The sequence below is a fragment of the Rattus norvegicus genome, chromosome 1, assembly GCF_021556685.1.
Source record: "Rattus norvegicus strain SHRSP/BbbUtx chromosome 1, alternate assembly SHRSP_T2T, whole genome shotgun sequence".
NCBI classification, from domain to species: domain Eukaryota; kingdom Metazoa; phylum Chordata; class Mammalia; order Rodentia; family Muridae; genus Rattus; species Rattus norvegicus.
This window is the reverse complement of record NC_141534.1, coordinates 186,170,850-186,183,697: the sequence shown is the minus strand read 5'-3', so window position 1 is coordinate 186,183,697 and position 12,848 is coordinate 186,170,850. Positions and strand designations below refer to the sequence as shown.

Genomic DNA, 12,848 nt, shown 5'->3' with positions numbered 1-12,848 from the left:
ACAATAATGACTTTACTAACTAAGCTACTGCCCCAGCACCCTTGTCCCCTTTTAAAGACAAGCTGTGTTGTGTCTTGGGCTGTCTTGGAACTCTCCAAGGATTAAGGGTGGCCTTCAAAGTGCTAGGATTCATGGAATGGCCCTTAACTCTCAGTAAGTCCCTGCCTCATTCTTGTGATTACAAGTGTACACCACCACAGGAGGATCATTTCTTCACACTCTACTAACTATTTGTTTGTGCCGACTGACAGCCTAGGAATGCAAGCAGGGATCTTGTCTTATTTCCCAAAGGACATGCAGTGTTTAAAGCAGAGCGCCTACCGGCTAAGGACGGTTATTAGTGAATGAACCGTCTGACTGTAGAGTCCACTTGCTAAACTGTTCTGCTATACCAGTTTAAATTAGCTGGGAAAACTTAAATGTAAATAACTTCAAATCAATTATAAAATAAAAACAATTGTCTGAAATAAGTATTCTAGGCAGCATACCGCCAATTGGCCAGATAAGTGTGACTCACACAAAGCTGTTTCCTACCGCCCCTGAGTCGGCTGCTATCTATCCTCACCTGGGTCCCTGCATGAGAAAGGAAGTGCTGTTTTTGTGATATGGGTTCACCTAGCCGTGTTACTGTCCCCAGAGGAAAGAAGAGGGAGAGAAGCTGAAAAGCAACACAAAGGGAGGAAATGCACCAGGCCCTCCCTAAAGCAGCTGCACCAGGGACACGGGACACCTTCTCTAGAAGGGAAGGAAGCTCCAGAAAGCACAAGAGCAGACCGGAAATACAGAGAAGCCAGGCAATCGAGAGAAGGCACGAGGACTGGAATGTGCCTCAGCATGCAGAGCACTGCTCAGTGTGCATAAAACCAGGGGTTCAATTCCCGGCACCAGTATAAACTAGGTGTGCAATTAAGGGGTGGAGGCAGGATGATCAAGACCTCCAGGCCAGCCTGAGCTGTCCAGTAGAACCCTGATTCAATCAACAAAAACCAGGTTCAGTACAGATGTGCGCTGACCTGGAAAGGTACCCCTGGACTGGCCATAGCCCACAGGAGGTAAAAGGACAACTTTGGGAACTGGTTTTCCTTCCACTGGAGGTTCCAGGCTTGTAGAACAAGTGCTTTTAACCACCGAACTCTCTTACTGGCCCAGGAAAGTAAATGCATCCTTTACTTATAAACTGCAGAATTATATATATGAAAGTTCACATGAGCAAAGATGGGAAATATACACTTAGAAGGGTGTTTATTTTCCAGGAATGGTGATGTTCACATTGTGTGTGTGTGTGTGTGTGTGTGTGTGTGTGTGTGTGTGTGTGTGTGCCTGAACATATGTAGGTGTGAAGACCAGCCAGAAGTCAGCATTGGGTATCTTCCTCCGTCAATGTCCACCCATCTCACTGAGCCTGGAACTTACCAGTTTGGTCAGGCTGGCCAGAGAGCTCTGAGAATCTTTCTGCTCCACACCCCTAGCTTTGGAAATGCATGTATGTATGCATTACCATCCGATGCCCACTTTCTTACATGGGTGACAGGGATCTGGACCCAGGTCCTTGTGCTTGCCTGGAAGGTACTTTACTCACAGAGTCCTTCACTTGCTCATCTTGACTCAAGGAGAGGCTACAAGTGAGTCATGTAAGCCTCCCTCCTCCCAGCAGGAGGAGGTTCATTCAGAGGAGTTTCCACACCCACCCTCGACCACGAACACCTATTCTTGATATTCTTGTTCTTGTCACAGCATCTTCTGGGTCCTCACGGCACGGCATCGAGATCTTTCTACACCCCTCCCTCAGCTCTGTTCTTGAAAAGCACCTCTGTGCAGGTTTGTCACATGGAACAAAGAGTAAAGGAAGCCACAAGCCGGTGAGGTGTGAGGCGTCCATCTGAGTGGGCTGTGGGAAAGGCCACCCTCGGGACTGCTGCTGCCAACGGAAGCATCTGTGTCTGCACCGTCCTGTGTCTCTCCACATGGCAGAGAAGTTCCAGGTTTTCTTCCACTTGCTTAGTGAGACTTACATAGACAGCCTTAACCTTGGAAATATGTTATAAAATGTTCAAACATGAATTTCAGCCACACGTGGTGACATGGTTGTAATCCTAGCACTCAGGAGGCCAACCAGGAGGATGTACATGTTTGAGGCCTGCTTGGGTTACAGAGTGAGATTCTGTCTTAAAAAACAAAAACAAGGGACTGGTGAGATGGCTCACCTGCCACCATGCCCAACAAGCCAAGTCTGTCATTGGGACTTACACTGTGGAAACAGAGAATCAACTCCCCCAATTGTCTTCTGACCTCCACATGACTAACATATAAGCTCTCACAAAAGCACGAAAAAATGTTTTTAATTTAAAAAATAAAAATGGACTGGGTGGTGGTGGCCTTTAATCCCAGCACTTGAGAGGCAGAGGCAGGTAGCTCTCTGTGAGCACAAGGCTAGCCTGGTCTACAGAGCTAGTTCCAGGATCGCCAGACTACACAAAGAGAAACACTGTCTCAAAAAAACCTGATTAACTAGCTAATTAATTAATTAAAATGAAGACGAGGGCTGGGGCAAAAGCTCCATTAGCAGAGTGCTTCCTCCCATGTGGGAAAGCCCTGGGCTCCACCCCCAGCACTGCATAAAGTGGGCGTGGTAGCACATCCTATAATCCCAACACTCGGGAGGAAAAGGCCAGAAGATCATCAGTTCAGCCGTTCTTGGCTATAGAGAGACTTCTAGGCTAACTTGAGCTACAAGACCCAGACTAAAGACAAGTTTTTAAAGGCCATCCATACCGCTGTCCACAGTGCTGACAGATTAGCTTTATCATCCAGACAACTTCTCTGCCCAACAGGTGATATTTTCCGTACTCCTGCATTTCTGGGGACTGAACCCTGCAGCTAAGCTAGTGACATTGGGATACATCCCCAGGTCCTCAACAACAACAAAGACTGAGACTAGAGTCAGGTGTGGTCATCCATGCTGGTAATCCCAGAGCCCAACAGCAGGCAGGGTGGTGCCATACTAAGGAAAACAGAACCAACAACCACAATAACACTATAGCTAATGATATCATGGCTATCTATAGAAACTCAAATATGTCATTTCAACAGCTATGTATGTGATGACCTAAAGAAAGATATCTGTGAGTGAGTCTGGTCATGGGGAAGGTGTGTGTTAGTCAGATGCATCGAAACCACACCCAGAAGTCGGCAAAGGACACATGGATTCACTGAGGAGAAATCCATCCTAGGAATTCGATTTCACCAGCAAGCTGGGGTCAAAATTGCTCTTCAAGTCACAAAGAGCACGGCCAGCAACTGAAGCTTCCGAGAAGTAGCCACACGCTTCTCTGTGTCGGACCAGAGGGGACCAGCTGTAACCTGACACAAGCACCCATGCCTCCCTGTGTTAGCATTCCTTCTGCACAATCCCACGTCTGACTTTGGGACACAGGATCTGCGCACCTGCTGACAGATGTCAGCTGTCACAAGGAGATTCCGTCTTCTCTACAGGACCCTCGGATAAACCTGGAACTCATGCCTGGGGTCCAGCCTGCATGGGGGCTGTCATCCTAACAGCCCCTTCAGTTTCTCTCATTGCAAAGCTTACAGAAGAGCAGGGTCACACATGCCTTTGATAAAATGAATCCCCCCACCCCGCCAACACACACGCACTTATACAGAGTAAATGCATACCACCCAAATATTACCGTATCTTCTTCCCAAGTGCCATCTCTGCAAGATTAATGGGGGCAGCTGCTAAGGTCAAGGATCTTGATGCATGGGCAACTCCCCACAGAAGCTCATGGCTGTGTGCCCGCATAAACCACCGAGGAGGGCTAATAAAGTGGATTAAACTTGTTCGTTATTCATTCTTGAAGATGATTTGAGGATTCAGTTACTCATTTATAAGATTTCAAGAGTGCATTACAGCACTGGGGCTGGGGTCAGGGGCAAATGAGCCAATCTCACCACTTTCGGTGTCTGAATCCTTGTGCATTGACTAAATGCGCAGTATTTATTTCATGATCTCTCCACCGTTGAGTATTAGCTGTGTATATGCCTTATTGGATCTCAGATCCTACATGGCTTCAGGAAGAAAATCCAGATTCTGGACTAAAGTGTTACTTCTAGATCACACAGATGGCCTTTCCCTCCCTCAGTGGGCCCCCAGCTATTGAGAAAAGGGAGGGTCATAAGCGTAGGGTTAGGGGCTGGCAAAGCCAGTGAGGTTAAGGAAAAAATAGTGGAACAAACAGCCTCAACCCCCAGTTTCTAAGCTTCTCAAAGGCTCAGAGCTCAGCACTCTGGGGAGCTGAATGATCAGCCTGAGAGTTGTATGGTGCACACCCTACACACTGCAAGGGCCCACTCTCCTTATTCTTCAGCGTGATGTCCTTAGAACTCTATTGTCCCCAGGCATGCTTCAGGCTTTCTCCTCATCTCTGCCTTCCTCCTTCCACTGAGCCATCAAAACTTGAGGCACAGTAGACTGTAGCCTCTGTAGGGTAATTTCGCAAAAAAAGATTCTTAAGCTATGAATTCCATCCACCACCAGTAATTAACCTTTCAGACAAATAAATATCAGACAAGTGTGTAGACACATGAGCAAGGATATTCTGCATAAAATCAAAACTTACAAAGTAGACAAAAATAGAACGTTGAATTGCTTACAGTTCAGCAGATTCTAGTTCAAGTTATTCACAGAAATGAAACATAGGTGCATATCGTGGAACTATCAGCATTTGTGGGGTGGCATGTTTGTGTGCAGACGAGGAAAATCATCTGCTGGTAAGAGGAGAGCATGGGCACAGAGCATGTAGCACACCTAACTGTAAAAACAAAGTAAAATTTCCCATAAGAATAAAAACATTCTAGGAGGCTAAATACCAACGAGTGACCTGCGCCATTTAGTTTTCCATAATTGGGTATGTATAACTAACACTCGCCACCAAGCCAACGACTTCAGATCCATCCCCCAAACCCGCAAGGTGAAAGGAACAAACAAGCTCCTAAACACTGTCTTCTGGCCATCACACGGTTGCCACGGCACATATGTGTACACAAGGTACATGTGCGCACTCGGACACACATTCACACTTGCAATAACTGTAAAAAATGCTTTTAAAATGTAGATAGTGTGGCTGCAGGACATAGCTTGGTTGGTAGAATGCCTGCCTAGCATTAAAAAAGGCCTGAATTTTGGTCTCTAGCTCCATACAAAGTCAGGTATGTTGAGACACGTATGCAATCCCAGCACCCACAAGTGAAGACAAGCGATCTGAGCCATTTCATATCCTTGGCTACATAATGAGCTTGAGACCATCCTGGGCTATGTGAGAGTCTGTTTCAGGAAAGAGAAAAGAATGAGAGTGCGTGCACGAGAAAGATCAGTTTTAATAAGCTTTCATGTGCAAGTGGCGGCATCGGACATCTTTCGTAAACTGAGAACTGTGATGTTGGGACTCTAGGTTATAAGTGACAGAAACTGCCTCCCCTGAAGGACCTCTGGTTTGGCTGAACTCCGAGTTAAAACTAGGGATGGGGAGGTAGTAAGTAAAGTGCTTGTTGCACAAGCAGGAGTTTCTGAGTTCCCAGCACGCACATAAAAAGCTCATCACGATGACACACACACCAACAATCCCAGTGCTGGGGAGACAGAGGCCAGAGAATCCCTGAGCTGGCTGAGTGGCTAGTCTAGCCAAATGGTGAGCTGCAGGTTCAGGGAGTGACACCGTCTCCAAAGTGGAGAGTAATGGAGGAAGACAGCTGACTCTGACCTCTAGCCTCCCTGTGTACACACACACACTCTACATGTGAATGAAGCTTGGGGACACTGTACTGGGTGAAGTGAGTCTCTTCAGAACAGGAATTGCATTGGCCCCCTTATGCAAAACCGGAGTGTATTACTTTCTTGTCGCCAGGACAAACACCTGACAACAGCAACATAAGGCTCTGTCTTATGAAGCACCATGACCAAAGGAACCCAGGGAGGAAATGGTTTATCTGGCTCACTTCCACATTGTAGTCCATCACTGAAGGAAGTCAGGACAGAAACTCCAGCACAGCCAGAACCTGGAGGCAGGGGTCAATACAGAGTTCATGGAGAAGTGCTGAATGCTGGCTTAACTCCCCATGGCTTGCTCAGCCTGCTTTCTTAAAGAACCCAGGACCACCAGCCCAGGGATAGCACTGCTCACAGTGGGTTGGGCCCTTCCCATCAATCATTAGTTAAGCAAGTGCCTTACAGCCAGATCCTATGGAGACATTTCCTCAATTGAGTTCCTTCCTTTCAGATAACTCTAGCTTGTGTCAAGGTGACACATAGCTAGGCAGCACAAATAGGAAGAGCTTATTTTGGCTCACGATTTGAAAGTGTAGTTCATTGTGTTGTGGAAGTTATGGTGGCAAGAGCTTGGGGCAGCTGGCAGCATTGCACCCACAGTCAAGAAGCAGAGAGAGATGAATTTGCCTTCTCTTTTTTACTCAGTCCTGAACCCCAGCCCATTAGATGGTGCTGTGCACATTCAGGGTTGGCCCTTCCATCTCAACTAAACTTCTAGAAATACTCCATGGCAGGTACAAGAGGTGTCTCCTCGGTTACTGAACTCCTACATGTGAAATCTGATGTCCACAGAGAAGTCACCATCACAGTGAAGTTCTTAGAGTAGTGAGATCCATGAACACAGAACAGGCTGGTGGTTGCTAGGAACTGGGAGGGGAGAAGGCAACGAGGAGTTGGTGCTTCCTGTGGAAGGTGTCACCTGAGAACGATGGAAGGCTCTGGAAATGGACATGGCAGTGACACGTGCACTATGCTGGACGTACTGGATGCTGACTGTGCACTAAAAGTTAGGAAGATGTTGAATCTAAACAGTACTGCCAATGGCCTCCCGGGTGTGGGAAGGGCACCATCCTCTGGGATGGGGGCTGTACCTTCACCTGGAAGCTTGCTAATGTCACTTTCTGATTACCGGACAACTGGAGAGACTGTGTACTATTGAGCACAAAGACACGTGGCACTCCGATAAGTCTTTGGCAATACATTTTCTAAAGCACAACTTTGCTGAAAATACTGAACAAGAGCATGGATCAGGAACTCTTAAGGTGCTCGCCTTTGACCTACAAATCTACTGCAAGAATTTTCCTTCATCCAGTGGCCAGAAAAAGTAGCAAACATGGCTACCCACGGGTGTCACAATGCTGACTGTGATCATAGAAATCTTGACATAATCTCAATGTCTCAAACAGGAAAGTGGTTTGAAAAGACCAGTTATAAAACAAAAGGTGATTTTCTCCTGTTCAGGCTATTCCATATGTTAAGGTTTCAAATGTATTGAACAGGACACACAACCAATGACAATGGCTGGGACACTGTCAGTGCAAGGGCTGGGACACTATTGGTGCAAGGCCTGGGACACTGTTGGTGTGAGGACAGGGACACTGTCAGTGCAAGGGTTGGGACACTGTCGGTGCAAGGACAGAGACACTGTCGATGGGTTGGTACTTTGTTTTATCTGAATTTTCTCACTCTTCTAAAACAATGGGTTTGCCTGTGTTTTGCTTTTTGTTTGTGTGATTTTTTTTTGAGGCAGGGTGTCTGTCTGTCTGTCTTCCTTCCTCACCCCAAGCTGGTCTTGCTTGAAGTTGTGGTCCTTCTGGCTCTGCCTCCCAAGTGCTGGGATTACAGGTGTGTACCATCATGTCTGGCATGCAATATTATTTTTAGGGTAGCACAGGCCAGGCAAATTCAACTTTTAAAAGTTGGAAGGTTATTTGTATACGTGCATGAGCGTGTGTGTAGGCCTGAGGTTGATGCCACATGTCTTCTCAATGGCTCGCCTCCTCCTCCTCCCCCTCTTCCTCCTCTCCCCCTCCCCTTCCTCCTCCCCCCTTCCTCTTTTAGACAAGGCTTTTCACTGACAGTGAATCTCATCCATTAAGCTAGACTGGATGGCCAATGAGATCACAGGCACAGCCATCCTGCCTAGCCTTTTACAGGGATTCTGTACATACGAACTAAGGACCTTGGCTTGTATACCAGGCACAACTGAGCCATTGCCCCAACCCTCAAATGTGTCTTTTATGATAATTGCAAAATAAGTCTTGATTTAAAAAAAATCCAAATTCCCGTCTTGCAGAGAGTCCTATCGCTGGGGTCTGTATGTGAGCGACATTCAACTTCTGATTTATCTGTTTCTCCCTAGCCCACCGTGTCACAAGTCCCCATTATGCTCAATTCCATAATCACAGTGCCCCTTACCAGATAGGCTCTCCAGAAGGCCTGGATTCTGACTGCTGCTTCTTCTTCTGTCAGTAGCAGGGAGAGAGGGATTGGAGGCCTCGGGCTGAAAAGCAATAAAATGGTCAGAGGCTTGTGAGAATCCATCCTTCATCCTGCTAACACCTTTGACAACGAAACTGTCTTCCTGATTGAGGGCCTTGCCAACCCCATTCTTAAGGGCAAAAATGTCAATTCTGATGGAAAAGTTTATGGTTGAGTTAGCATTTCCTGCTAAGACCTGGGATTTTTAAAAATTGTTATCCCTACCCCATCTGTCTCTCCCTCTCTCCCTCTCCTCCTCTCTCTCTCTCTCTCTCTCTCTCTCTCTCTCTCTCTCTCTCTGAAGTGCAGTAGTGTAGTATATTATGTGTGTGTGCACGTATGTGCCTGTGTGTCCACAAGTAGAAGACAAAGGCTGACACCCAGTGTCTGCCCCTACTATGGTCCACTGTTTTTTTGAAACAGGATCTTATATTGAACTTGGAGCTCCTTTCTCCTTGGTTCAGCTGGCCAGAGGACACCAGGTAATATCATATTTGCCCCTACACCTAGCTCTGGGAGTGACCTGCTATGACACTGACTTTTTACATGGGTTCTAGGGATCTGAACTTGGATCCTCTCATTTGCACAGCAAAACACTGGACCAGCTGAGCCATTTCCCTGGCTCCAATCAGTGTGTGTGTTCTTTTTTTTTTTTTTTTTTTTTTTTTCCGGAGCTGGGGACCGAACCCAGGGCCTTGCGCTTCCTAGGTAAGCGCTCTACCACTGAGCTAAATCCCCAGCCCCTCAGTGTGTGTGTTCTTAAAACAGGGCTAGCCTTTTCTTCCTTTGAAGGACTCAGGTTACATGTTGGTTCTAAAGATGCAACAAACATATTATCAACACAAGACCACACGGACATGGCACAAGAGACAGAAGGCCAGCCTCTGTGGGTGACATTGTAACTTAAGTACAATACAGGCTCTTTCTGCAACACCGTGAGGAAGGGAATTTAGGTAGCTCAATCCTTTCCTGAAGCAAAAGACACAGAGGTCTGTGTGTGCCTCTACACTGAGTGAAACAGCACAGCAGCTTACACAGCAATCTTATCATTTAAGAGGCAGAAATGGGAAGATCATAAGTTCAAGTCAACCTTGACTACATAGCAACTTTGAGGCTACATGAACCTCTCCAAACAAAAATGAGAGTAGAGGCAGGGGGTGGGAGAGTCCTCAGCAGTTGAGCGCTGGCCAGCCTAGCATGCACAAGGCCTTGGGTTCAAACCCCAAAACAAAAAAGAAGAGAAAGAGAAGGAAGGAAGGGAGAGGAGGGGGAAAGGGAGACGAAGCAATGAGAGCCTTGGTACAGTATGTTTGTGTGAATAAATACTTTTAGATTATTCCAAAATAGAAGAAATGAAAGACAGGAAGACTGTGCTTGCTGACACCGTGTCTAGGGGTGCAGTGTTGCAGCCAGCTCTGGCTTTCTGGCTGGCGTCCCTCCAAGGAGAAATGAGGTAGACATTTCTGTAGAGATAATCGGCCCCTGCAAACACTGCTTTGTGAGAACCTTCCCCTAATGTTCACTTTCCACTTTTAGCCCCACCAGACAGCCTTTTGTTTGTTTGCTGCTTCTGGCTTTGCCCCTTCGTGCCTAATAGCTGCTTTTCTGGCTGCAATGCCCTGCCCCTGGAGTGCCCAGCTCTCTACATTTGGTGTCTCGCCCATCCCTTCTTCCGTTGTCCATATGCTAGAAATCAGTGATGTCTCACTACCGCCTCACATCCCTGAGGTGGCTGCCCTCACTAGTTAAAATCAAGTGGCCTCCGACACCTTGGCATTTCAAAAGAGACCTTGGTACAGTGGCAGCGATCTTAGAGAACAACAGAGTAATGTGCCAACATCCATTGATATTTACTGAGCACCTTCTGGCCTCATCCTAACCAGGCCTGTTCCCAAGTTCCAGCCAACCTGGCCTTTCAGCTCCTCTGAATGAGTGCCATCTCCAGATCTCGAGAGGGCCAGGATAGCTGTACAGGGAGCTCTCTTCTCAAGGGAACCCAGTAGAGGAGTTGCAGGGCCTTACATCCCAGCCTGTGATCTGCTCTCTCAGCCCTGGGCCACGGTGTAGAGGACATCTTTCTCCTAAGACGGGGTCATTTTTCTTTAATTTGTTCCAGTATGTCTGAGAGCTGGTCAAGGCCGTACACATTTTTCTCCTGATTCACTCTTAGGCCAAATGTTACTTAAAACACCCTTTGATTAGGTTGAGGTCTAGCTATTATTCCTCCTATTCCTTGACCCAATTTGGAAACCAGTCTGTGCTTGTCTGATGAAAGTTCAAATCTACACAACCTAAAGCCACCAGAGCACAGCCTGGTCTCATGTTTGCTCCTCTTGGTAACAGCACTTGGTTCAAGACAGGAATGCAGTAGGCATTCAGTACCCATGAAGGCAGGCCACTGTGATCAGATATCCTACAGAAACGATTTAAGGGAGGGAGGGCCAATTTTGACTCATGGTTCCAGAGGGATTTCAGTTCTTCAAGGTGAAGTCCATGGCCACATGAGTGTGCAGTGGAGAGCGCTCACATCTAAGCTGTCGAGGAAACAGAAAACTAGAATGAAGCCAGGGGCAAGTAAGATTTTCCAAGTCCCTCTCCAGCTACCCTCATTAGCCAAGCCTGACTCCTAAAGTTTCCAAAACCTTTCAAACAGCACCACGAGTGGCATCTAATATTCACATATGAACAGGTAGGTATATTTCAGACTGAAACTCCAACATGGTCTGGCCGTGGGCTGACTGTTGTGTGGCACATGGCTTCACCAAATGCTCGCAACTGAAAACAATGGGCTACTGTGACCTTGTCTTTCTGAGGAGGCTGAGATGCGAGAGGGGGAGGATGAGGAGAAGGAGAGTGTGACAAAGGGAACTCATTCAAGGTCACTGACTACTTCCTACTGAGAGTGCAAGCTGCCCAGAAGCAGCGATCAGAGAAGGGGAGAGGCAGCTAACATGGAAGGTGGCGTCTAGCACTGTTGGATAACAAAGCAGAGGACGGCATGGCCATTTGCCTAGGAGTTTAAAAAAAAAAAGTAGGGAAGCCACAATCACAAAACTCCTTCCTTGACCTTACAGCCACAATGTAGCGGATTGTCATCTATGCCCATCTCCTCAGCAAAGTTCTATGTGAGGACGCTCTAACAAAGCAGACTCTGTGGCCAGCATCTGAAGGGAGATTTGATGGGGTCCTTCTCTTCGGGGGCAACCTTCCCTGATATGGGTATGCGTCTCAGTTCTGATGTGGAGAATGTCAAAGCAGCTGCGTCCCTGTTGGGGACCAGAGGAAGGACCACTTACTGCAAAGCTGAGGACACTGGGGCCAGCCCCAGCCCAGCAAAGGGCCTCTGCCAGTAGAGAGACCTGGGGCCATTTTGCATCTCAATGACATGTGCAAAAGGCAAAATGAGATGTCTAATATGTCTGTGAGGCAGTAACATGAGGCCGCCTTTAGTGATGTCCCGGCTTTCATGGCTAAATAATACAGTGCTGTCTCATTGCCTAACAAGAGTAAGTGCAAGACAGCCAGCGTGTATCAGGCAGAATGAAAAGGATCTACTCTTGCAGGGAAGCGCCTGGGAATTGTTTGCTTCAGCGGGACAGCTTGAAGGGACAGATGCCAAGCCAGGTCCTTCCCTGTCCTGGAATCAGTGCAGCTGGCCTCGGGTCAGATAAAAAATAAAGGGGCAAGCCTCATCACCAGGACCCTAGGGGCAAAAGAGATGAATGTGTCCATCACAGGAGGAGGCTGCTGTAGAGAGGCCCCTCAGGGCTGAGGCTGGGCATTCCCAGAGCAGACATTCTATTGCTGAGTTGTCTCCTAGACGACTTGCCTTATTAGCAACGGTGATCAGTATGACTGCCCCCTTTCTCTTTTAACTGGAAATTAAATGTATTTGCACCCTAAGAATCAATGCTGTAATCTTGAGAGGAGCAGAAACTAGTTTTCCTGACAGTGTATGTGTCTTGTAGATTTAAAATTTTATTCACAAGCTTTCCCATTCCACCCCCTTTTGGCTGTGAAGTAAAAGGTTTGTAGGCAGAAAGAAGATGCTGCATGCTTACGAACTAGGCAGAGAGAACAGGGTCAGAGAGATGGCTCAGGGATCAGGACTATTTATTGAACAATCACAAAAACACGGTTCAAGTCCCACCATTGCATCAAGCCCATTGTCCTGAGCCAATCTTTGGGGGATGTGACATTCTCTTCCTGTCCTTAGGAGCACAGGTCCATGTACCTGTGTGTGCACACACAGAGACACACAGACACACAGACACAGACACACATCAAAAAGATCTAGGAAGGAAGCCCTCATCCATTTCTCTACCCAGGTATAAGAATTTCAGAGACAGGCAGAAAGAAAGGAAGCTTGCCTGGGATTAAACATTAGATTTTAGATTAAATTTACCCTCCTTTCATTAGGTAAAAGATGAGCTGTTTTCTTGGAACATAAAAGCAAGAATGATCCAGATAGAATCTATTTCTGAAGATGGCACGGGCCAAACTTGCATCAATCATCATAGTCTTTTAATGGCCTAGGATTGGA

The 12,848-nt window shown here is 47.1% G+C and overlaps 1 protein-coding gene across 6 annotated transcripts in view; it reads right to left on the bottom strand.

The window, feature by feature from the left end:
• Nucleotides 1–12,848, bottom strand: part of Iqck (IQ motif containing K) — a 117,647-nt gene that overhangs the window by 44,516 nt on the left and 60,283 nt on the right. For all 6 annotated transcript variants that reach the window (XR_015685222.1, XR_015685226.1, XM_087655773.1 and 3 more), the window contains exon 7: nucleotides 8,243–8,327. Coding sequence is in view for 4 of the 6 variants with exons in the window: in XM_087655773.1 (XP_087511899.1) it covers nucleotides 8,243–8,327 (85 nt within the window). In the remaining 2 variants the exon portion in view is untranslated. The remainder of the gene's footprint in view (nucleotides 1–8,242; nucleotides 8,328–12,848) is intronic.